Source organism: Panthera uncia, unplaced genomic scaffold (genome assembly GCF_023721935.1).
Source record: "Panthera uncia isolate 11264 unplaced genomic scaffold, Puncia_PCG_1.0 HiC_scaffold_2585, whole genome shotgun sequence".
Taxonomy (NCBI): Eukaryota; Metazoa; Chordata; class Mammalia; order Carnivora; family Felidae; genus Panthera; species Panthera uncia.
In genome coordinates, this window is record NW_026059328.1 from 1 (window position 1) to 10,318 (window position 10,318).

The 10,318-nt window shown below is 37.7% G+C and overlaps 1 protein-coding gene across 1 annotated transcript; it reads left to right on the forward strand.

Annotated features, from left to right (window-relative positions):
- Positions 1 to 3: 3 nt before the first annotated feature.
- LOC125917849 (olfactory receptor 52K2-like) lies at positions 4 to 525 on the forward strand (the record flags this gene model as incomplete). Its single annotated transcript, XM_049623947.1, has 1 exon — positions 4 to 525. A coding segment is annotated over one exon (522 nt), but the record flags the coding sequence as incomplete, so codon positions are not given.
- Between the last annotated feature and the right edge of the window lie 9,793 nt (positions 526 to 10,318).

A 10,318-nucleotide genomic window follows, 5' to 3' on the forward strand; every position in this document is an offset into this window, starting at 1 on the left:
TCCCTTATCACTAGGATTGGCATGGCTGCTGTGACTCGGGCTGTGACACTAATGACTCCACTCCCCTTTCTGCTCAGACGTTTCCACTACTGCCGAGGCCCCCTAATTGCCCACTGCTACTGTGAGCACATGGCTGTGGTAAGGCTTGCCTGTGGAGACACTCGCTTCAACAATATCTATGGCATTGCTGTGGCCATGTTTATAGTGGTGTTGGACCTGCTCTTTGTTATCCTGTCTTATATCTTCATCCTTCGAGCAGTTCTACGTCTCTCCTCTCAGGAGGCCCGTTACAAGGCCTTTGGGACATGTGTGTCTCACATAGGTGCTATCTTAGCTTTCTACACACCTGTGGTCATCTCCTCAGTCATGCACCGTGTGGCTCGCCAGGCTGCCCCTCATGTCCACATACTCTTTGCTAATTTCTATCTGCTCTTCCCACCCATGATTAATCCCATCATCTATGGTGTCAACACCAAGCAGATTCGCAAGCGAGCCTTAGGACTATTCTCAAGAAAGGATGTATAAATGGAGAGTTAGGGACAGGTGGAAAAAGAGTGGGACAGACTGAATGCTGAACTGGGGGTGGGGGTATGATAGGAAGTGGAGGGATGCCAGTTTAGTTCTTTCCTGGTATAATGAAAAAACTTAATGATGTCCTGAAACTCAGTCACCAGTCTGATCAGGACTCATGGGGCTGTATTCTTTGGTTGCCTTTGAATTCAAAGGCTGACTGCTGACTTTGCTGCCTTCTCAAAGAGCCCACTCTATTAGGAGGCTTGACAAAGGCTTGACCCACTCTCCTCTTGGTAACATCATCTAAAGACAAAAAGATGCTTTCAAGTTCATTTAATAAGACTGTGAGAATCTGAGTTTCTATTCAGAGCCACTGGGATCATGAGCTGGGAAAGACCAACATTTCATCTGAGACAAGAGTACTTATACAGTTTGAAAGTTGATGTCCAGTATCTAGCTAAACATTACCAGTTTTGGGGAACTCAATCTTCCTGGGCTATAGGTTCCAAGTCAGACAATTTTGCTTGTTAAAATTTATTTCTTCAGTTGAGTCAGCCTATGTATTCTTTGACCTATTTTGACCTCTATATTCTCATGGCCAATCTCTGAGTAAAACATGTCCCCTGCCATTTCTTTACACATCATGCAACTCTTTGCACACAGATCTAGCTTATGTTTTCACCAAGAATGTGAATTCTTTATTCATTCAATAATCCAGTCACAAAACATTATTGAGTCCTAAATCTGTGCTGGGAATACATATTAAGGTGGGGGTGCTGCACTTATGTCTATGTCCTAAGACAAAGGAGGAAATGCTAAACATAATAGGTTGTCTCTGACCTGCCCATCACAAGGCTCAGTATCATGAAAGACATAGGTAGGCAAAATAGACAGGAGATGGGGATATTGACCTGTATTCTCTTTCTTTTCTTCTATCCAATGCAAACTTACATGCTAGAAAATTTCCTTAATGTTAATCCTGACAACTAGAATTTGTGTGTGATCATATAGGCCCTCATACACCATCTTCCACAAATGCATTCTTCTATTTTTATCTTGTGAGTCCCTTGTTTCCTCAGACTACTCTTTAGAAATTATATATCTCTATCTTATTCTGCCTTAATTTCTGTCTCTGGGTCTACATATATATCTAGACATATTATTTAGCTTTGAAAGAATCTGAGCCTATGTCAGGTGGGGTATGGACGGATGGAAGTTTCAAAGAGGGGAGACTGTAGCACGAACCCAGGGTCTTATGCTTGGTTCACATCTCTGCTTTTATAATTCCCTCTGACACCAAAACACACACACACACACACACACACACACACACACACACGGAAATGATATTCTACCTTTAGTTTCTATTTTGTTAAAACCTCTCGTTTCTTCTGAGCATAGTTGGTACAGGTGGAAAGCTTAAAAACTGAAAATACTAAAAACACAGTGTATAACTTGAAAGAAGCTATTTCCAAACAGAGGTCTTCTTATCCTTCTGATGACTTACATGAGGAATGTCACCAGCCTGTAGATCTTACCCATCCCCAATGAGGAAAGAATGGCTTGGCTTCCATTATAAGTCCAATATTACAAAGATCCCACAGCCAGGTATTCTAATATCAGAACCACCAGGATTAGTCAGAAACAAGTTATATCTTAAAATGGGTAAAAGAATTACCCCTCTAAAATTCTAGTACTAATGAAAATATTCTTCAACAATGAAGATGAAAGAACAAGTGTTACTAACAAAAACTGATGGAATGTGTCAATATTAGGCCTGCACTAAAAGCAAAACTAAAAGTAGTCCTTTAGGCTGAAGGAAAATGAGCCAGGTAGAAACATAGAATTGCAGGAGGAATTGAACAGAAAAGCTAAATATGTGGATAAATATAAATAAATATTGGCTGAACAAAAGACAGAAAAGCAAATGGAATTGAGCTGAAATGTTCTAATATTCTACTAGTGACCTTCAACATAGTTATTTAAGCTATGGCCATTCCCTACTCCATGTGCTTTTTATCCCTGCATCCATGACATTAGGTTTTATCCCTTCAGAATGGAGTCAAGGGGCAAAATAAGGTACTTTGTTCCTTCACACCCTGTCTACTTTATCTGGCTCTTGTCTGGATGTTTTGACTATAAGCTATAGTCAGTCACTCTATTAAGCCTGTCACCTCAGCCTCCTGGCCATGGCTCTAGATCCCTGTTTCCTACAAACATGACACATATAACTGAATAGTATGTCCTCATTCTATCATCAGCTTTCTCTCAATCCAAAGTGGATTTTTTTTCTGTCTCACCTGAAATTTGCCCCTGATGTTAGCTTTTCCCACATTAGTATTTAGGTTAGTTTCCCTTCGTATAGTCTATCTCCTCAGCCTTGCTGAGCTTGGCTAAGTTCCAAATTTAAAGGTGTTATGTAGAAATCTCATTTTGTTTCAACATCCTAGGAGATCATCCATCATAAGGAGAGCTCAGTACACACCCAGAAGCCAACAGTTAGGAAAGATAAAGTTAGATCCAGTATACTTCTGTCAAAAGGAACTATGTATAGTTGGGGTATAGAGCTCTGAGATTGCTTTTATTTTATTTTTTAATTTTTTTAAACGTTTATTTATTTTTGAGACAGAGAGAGACAGAGCATGAACAGGGGAGGAGCAGAGAGAGAGGGAGACACAGAATCTGAAACAGGCTCCAGGCTCTGAGCTGTCAGCACAGAGCCCAACGTGGGGCTCGAACTCACGGACAGTGAGATCATGACCTGAGCCGAAGTCGGACGCTTAACCGACCAAGCCACCCAGGCGCCCCTCTGAGATTGCTTTTAAAACATATAACCTACCAAAACTAAATCATGGAGAAATAGAAAACCAAAGCAGACCCATAAGTAGTGTAGAGATTAAGTTAGTCATAAAAAATCTCCCATTAAAGAAAAACCCAGTAACAGAGGGCTGCATTGGTGAGTTCTACCAAATATTTAAAGAATTAACACTACTCCTTCTCAATCTTGTCAAAAAAAAATCGAAGAAGAGGGAACACTTTCAAACTCATTTTTTGAGGCCAGGATTATCCTGATACTGAAGCCAAAGACATCATAAGAAAACTATGCTAATATCCCTGATGATCATAGACATGAAAATCCTAACAAACCAAATCCAACAGCACATTAAAAGGATCATACACCACAACCAAGTAGGATTTATTCTGGGGGGTCTTATATATACAAAAATATTTAAAAAAATCAATTAATGATGTGCCACATCAACAGAATAAGGAATTTAAAAAAATCACGATTATCTCAATAGATGCAGAAAAAGCATTTGATAAATTTCAATATACTTATATGATAAAATCAAATAGCACTAGAAGAAAAACACATAAATTTGATAAAGGCTATATATGAAAAGTCTATAACATTCTCCATGTGAAAAACAAAGATTTTCTCCTAAAATCAGGAACAAGGCAAGAATGCCCACTCTTGCTAATACTATTTAATGTAGTACTGGAAGTCCTGGCCAAAGCACTAACAAGAAATAAGAGGCATCCAAATTTGGTAAGGAAGTAGTAAAATTATCCTTTTGTCAGTGACAAATCTCATATATAATAAATCCCAAAGATGCCATAAAAATATTGTTAGAACAAACAAGTCAGTAAATTTACAGAATACAAAAATCAATATACAAAGAAAGTTGTGTTTGTATATACTAATTATCTTGAAATTAGTACAAAAATCCCATATATAATAGCACCAAAAGGAATAAAACAGTTAGGAATAAACTTATGAGGTAAAAGATTTAAATACTGAAAACTAAGAAATATTATTGAAAGAAATTAAACATGAAAAAATGGAAAGACCTCTTGTGTTCATGGATTGGAAGAATTAAAAAGTCCATAGTACCCAAAGCAACTTACAGATTCAATGCACCTCTATGAAAACCACAAATATTGTTTATGGACGTAGAAAAAAGAATTCCATAATTCACATGGAATTATAAAATGCTATGAATTGTCAGATCAATCCTGAGAAAAAAGAACAAAGCTGGAGACAGCACACTTCTCGATTCCAAAAAGTATTACAAAACTATAGTAATCAAAATGGTATGGTACTGGCATAAACATAGATATATAGACTAATGACACAAAGAAAACCCAGGAATAAATCTACACAGATGATCAATTGATCCATGAACAAGGGTGTCAAGAATACACAATAGAGAAAACAGTCTCTTCAGCAAATGGTGAAGGGAAAACTGGGCATCTACATAAGGAAATTGTATTCCTATCTTACAGCATACATGAAAATCAACTCAAAATGAATTAAAGACTAAACATAAGACATGAAGCTCTAAAACTCCTAGAAGATGACATAGGGGAAAATCTTCATGACCCTGGTCTTGGCAATGATTTCATGGAATGACATTTAAAGAAGAGGAAACAAAAGCAAAAGTCAACAAGTAGGACTATATCAAAACGAGAATTAAAAAGACTACATCAAAGTACACAGCAAAGAAGACAATCAACAGTAAAAAGGCAACTATGGAATGGGAGAAAATATTTGCAAACCATGTATTTGATAGGAAGTTAATCTCTAAAAGCATAAGGAACTCTCCCAGCTCAAACTAATAACCCCATTTTGAAATGGGCTAAGGACTTGAATTCACATTTCCTCAAAGAGGACATTCCGACGGCAAGCAGGTATGTGGAAAAAATGCTTATGGTCACTAATTATTAGGGAAATGTATATCAAAACTACAATGAGGTATCACCTAACACCTGTCAGATTGGCTATTATCAAAGACAGACAAGTGCTGGTGAAGAGAACACAGTGGAGAAATTGGAATTCTTGCACACACTGTGGATGGGAATGCAAAATAGTGCAGCTGCTATGGAAAACAGCACAAAAGTTTCTCAAAAAATTAAAAATGGAACTACCATATGATCTGGCACTTCTTGGTATATATCCAAAAAGAATTGAAGTCAGGATCTTGAAAAGATATTAGCACTCCTGTAGTCATTGCAGCATTACTCACAATAGCTGAGAAGTGGGAAAAAAAGCCTAGAAGTCCATCAACAGGTGAATGGATAAAGAAAATGTGGTATGCATATTTCATGAAATACTAATTAGCCTTAAAAAAAGACATTCTGCAATATGCAACATTATGGATGGACCTTGAGTTTATTATGCTAAGTGAAATAAGCCAGACTCAGAAGGATAAATTCTGCAGGATTACACTAATATGAAGTATCTAAAATATTCAAATTCATAAAATCAAGGACTAGAATTATGGTTACCAGGAACTGGGGGGAGGGGAAATGGAAAATTATAGGCATAAAGTTTCAGTTAAGATGAATCTATACAAAATTGTACCTGTAGTCAATGTATTGTACACTTAAAATTTGTTAAGAGGATAGGTCTCAAGTGTTCTTATCACAATAAGACAAAATAAAGACAAAATTAAGTCAAAATTAAAAGAGCATCTTTCAAATTAAAGATAAAGTATTATGGGAAATTGTAGTAGTCGTCATCATCCATGGCAGACTCAGGTATAAGGTATAAACTAGTTCCTTTCTCGGGTCTTTGAAAAATAGCAGCATTGAGTCCAGTTGTAGGTAGAATATCACCTTTTATTATTTATAAGTGGTAATTATTAATAAGTAATCACATCATAATCATAATGGCTTCTCGATTACATAGTGATCTATTCTTCTTGTGGTTTAGGAAAAATTGGGATTATGATTTCCATTTTAGAGATAAGGAAACCCATCTGAGATCAGGGAAGTGCCATTCCAAAGTTACAAGCTGGAAATTCATGTCTAGCTCCAGCCAATATATAACACATATGCAAAGTAAGATCAGATATTTTTGCTTGGTTAGGCTGGAGTTCCTGCCCTTCCAGGTCACAAACAGGAATTGGCTTTGGTTTATATGTTTAAATGAGTCTCACTTTGTTAGGAGACACTGGAAGGATGGGGTAGAGGTAAACAGAAGCACATTAAAGACCAAGGCACAAGCAGGATTTACCTGAAGCACCCAGTGTCTGGAGAGTTAAGCATGACCCCTGGGAGGCATGATTTGAACCACAAAGAGGGAGGTGGCATGGGCTGCAGGGAACTCAAGGGGTGGGAGCCTTGGGTCAGGGGAGTCCTCTTGTGTTTTTTAAAACAAGAGGTGACATGTGGGGAGTGGGGAAGGATAAGGACACTCTCAATTTCCTCCCATACCTAGTCCTGTTCCTAAGCATCAACTCCTTGCTCTCTCCCCAGTTCCTTTATTGCCTCTGTTTTGGCTCTTCAACAAAGGAGGCATAAGTACTAAGAATCCAACCCAAATATTTTGTCTACAAACTCCAGAAACTCCCTTCCCTATAGAGGATAACCAGAAACACTGGTTCACCTCCAAGAAGTTTTGGCTGATTATTCCTATGTGGATCCTATCATTTCTCACTTATCATTCCTCTTCCCACACTTACCAGTATCCCTGGGCCCAGTTAGGAGGCTTCTGCATTAGTCAAGAGAGAAAATGAGCCTGAACTAGAAAGATACAGGGAAAGGTAAGAAATATATATTTTTGAATAATGATGTGTTAATTGAAACATGCTGTTCAACCATTGTCTACTGGTCTCTTCCTTCTAGAGAATGAGTGTTAAGGGAAGAGATAGGAGCCATTAACTTGGGCATTATTCTTTAAAACAGTCTTTAAAGTGACCTCTGCTACAATGATAAGCTCTACAGGAAATCATTTTGCAATGCCATTTCAAATATAAGGAGACAAAATCATCTTGGTAATAATATGCTCTTGGAAATTCACAATTTTTCATAATACATCAAAATAAGTCAAAGAAATGAAAGAAAACAAATGTGATTTCTGAAACAGATCCAAATAAGGTATCATGATACAGTAGGTGATAGGTACTGATTTTAGAAGTTTGCATAAATTCTAACAGTGCAAACTCTTGGTTAATGAGCATCAGCAAAGACTTTCTAATGGCATTTACCTTCTTAGGCTCCTCTGTAATAAAAACTCACATTTTGTTATATTGTCTATGAATTCAATCATTTTATAGATGAATATTTGTACTTGGAAATAAATTTTTAAATCTTGCAGACAGGAAAATATGTGAGCACTTGTATAAATTTGAGTCCATACCCTAGAAGTTCCATAGATAAAAATATCCACAAACTTTAAAATCTTTTACTATTCCCTAGGGCCTGCCTAGAGCAAGCAGATAAATACTTTGTAAAATTTTATCCCCCCCCCCCCTTTTCCTGAGTTCCAAGTTCTTCCAGGGTTGCTGATGGGGTAATCATACCGGCCCCTTTTATTTGAATGGCTCAATGAGAAATATTTCGTATAGGTTCTTCTCCCACAAGCCACATCCTTGAAGGACCTTAGGTGACTATCTTCCTGTTTGAGTCTTAATCTTTCAAATCCATCATTCTGATATCTTTTAAGGATATATTTTGTTGACTTTAAAATAGAGGCACGCATTAACTGAGTACTTTCTGTGTATGAGACCCCTCTAAACAATTTTAGGAGAAAAAACAAATAGACAAGTTCTATTGTCTAGAGTGGTCATTTTAGCTCTTGAAATAGTACAAACAGGATAAAATATTAACTACAAAAACAGGTTCCCATGTTCTGGATATTAGGGGAAGGTGACTGGCTCCATTATGCTCCCACTCTGAGACTGTGAATCTGAGAGAGGTAGGCTTCATGCACTGTTGAACACAGAGTGTTCAGACCTGATCAAAGGAGGGAGAATATTAATTTTTTAAAAGTGTAGTTTTATGGAGGAAGAGAGAGATACACTTATATGACAAATAAGGCTCAGCAAATCCTGATTGTACAAAAGGATTTTATATATAATCCCACTTACTCTTCCCTACAATACTTACATAAAAACAGAGCATTGCTATTCCTTATTTAGAGAGGAAGAAACAGGGGCTTGGAGATAAGGACTTGTGCTTAAAAAAAAACCCCACATTAACTGTATCCCATAAGAGAAGAAAGATCACATAAAAACTGGGCCACTCCAGTGTTTAATGATTTGAAAAAATAAAAATGAGCTAGAGGGAAAGATAAAAATTGTTGATATTACCCAGTGATCCAAAAGAATTAAAGCATGCCATTTGCAACAATGTGGATGAAACTAGAGTGTATTATGCTAAGCAAAATAAGTCAGACAAATATTGTATGATTTCACTTATAAGAAAACAGATGAACATAGGGGAAGGGAAGGAAAAAGGATAAAAACAGAGTGAGGCAAACCATAAAAGACTCAAATACAGAGAACAAACTGAGGGTTGCTTGAGGAGGAGTGGGTAGGGGGATGGGTTGCATTAAGGAGGGCACTTGGGTTGAGAATTGGGTGTTATACATAAGCGATGAATCACTAAATTCTATTCCTGAAACCAATACTACACAATATGTTAACTTGAATTTAAATAGTAAAAAAAAATAGCATTCTTGCTAAAGATGAGAGTTCTCTTGTGAGGAGAATGAAGAAGCTGTGAGGAGAATGGAGGGAGAGCCACATGAATAGGGAGTTTAACATGAATTTAGATGGAGAACCAAAAGACACAGCAGCTCCTCATTTTCTCAGTAAGCTAGAGGCAAGGCTGTACTTACAGAGATTTGTGAATGTGGAGAGGACCTGAAAGATATATTCCAGAGCAGTTCTCTCCTACAGAATTTTCTGCAATGATGGAAATATTCTGTTTCTGAACAGTCCAATATGCTAGCTACTAGTCATGTGTGTCTGTTAAGCACTTAAGTGTTGTGACTGAGATATTGAATAATTTTAATCAAATTTAAACAGTCACATGTGACTAGTGGCAACCATATCTCAGAGTAGTGCTAGAGAAAACAGATTTTGTAATAAATCGGGGCATTACAAACTGCAAGCTTTATTCAACTTATACAGACACTCAAGGCCTGAGATTTCAGGACAGTAAATTGGTTTTTGTGATTGTTAGCTTAGCTTGATCATCATGTACAAATGTGTCTTCTAAAACAATGAATTAGTTCAAACATATTTTCACTTCTTTTATCAGGGTATTCTTGATGTCACCATGAACACAGAAAACACTGCCTTTTCTCCATTTCTTTATGTAAGTTGTCTTGTAATATCAATTCTAATGATGTTTTATGTTCTATCTACTCAATGAGATTCAAAGTTCCTTAAGGGTAGAAAACATGGATTATACTTATCCAGGTCTATGAGGACTACTAACCAATTTTGTTTAAAGTTTAGCAACAGGAACAAGAGTTAATTCTCTCTCTCTATATATAGAAGGTGAAGGAGCCCTGTAAAAATAGACAAGGAAGATATCAAAAAACCATGACAGTCTCCAATATTACCACAACCCATCCAACTTCCTTCCTGCTGGTAGGAATTCCAGGTTTGGAACACCTGCATGTCTGGATCTCTATTCCATTCTCCTTCGCCTATACTCTGGCCCTGCTAGGCAACTGCACCCTCCTCTTCATCATCCAGACTGATGCAGCCCTCCACGAGCCCATGTACCTCTTTCTGGCCATGCTGGCAGTCATTGATCTGGTTCTCTCTTCTACAACACTTCCCAAAATGCTAGCTATTTTTTGGTTCAGAGATCGGGAGATCAACTTCTATGCCTGTCTGGTCCAGATGTTCTTTCTCCACTCCTTCTCTATCATGGAGTCAGCAGTGCTTCTGGCCATGGCCTTTGACCGCTATGTGGCTATCTGCAAGCCACTGCACTACACCACAGTCCTGACTGGGTCCCTTATCACTAGGATTGGCATGGCTGCTGTGACTCGGGCTGTGAC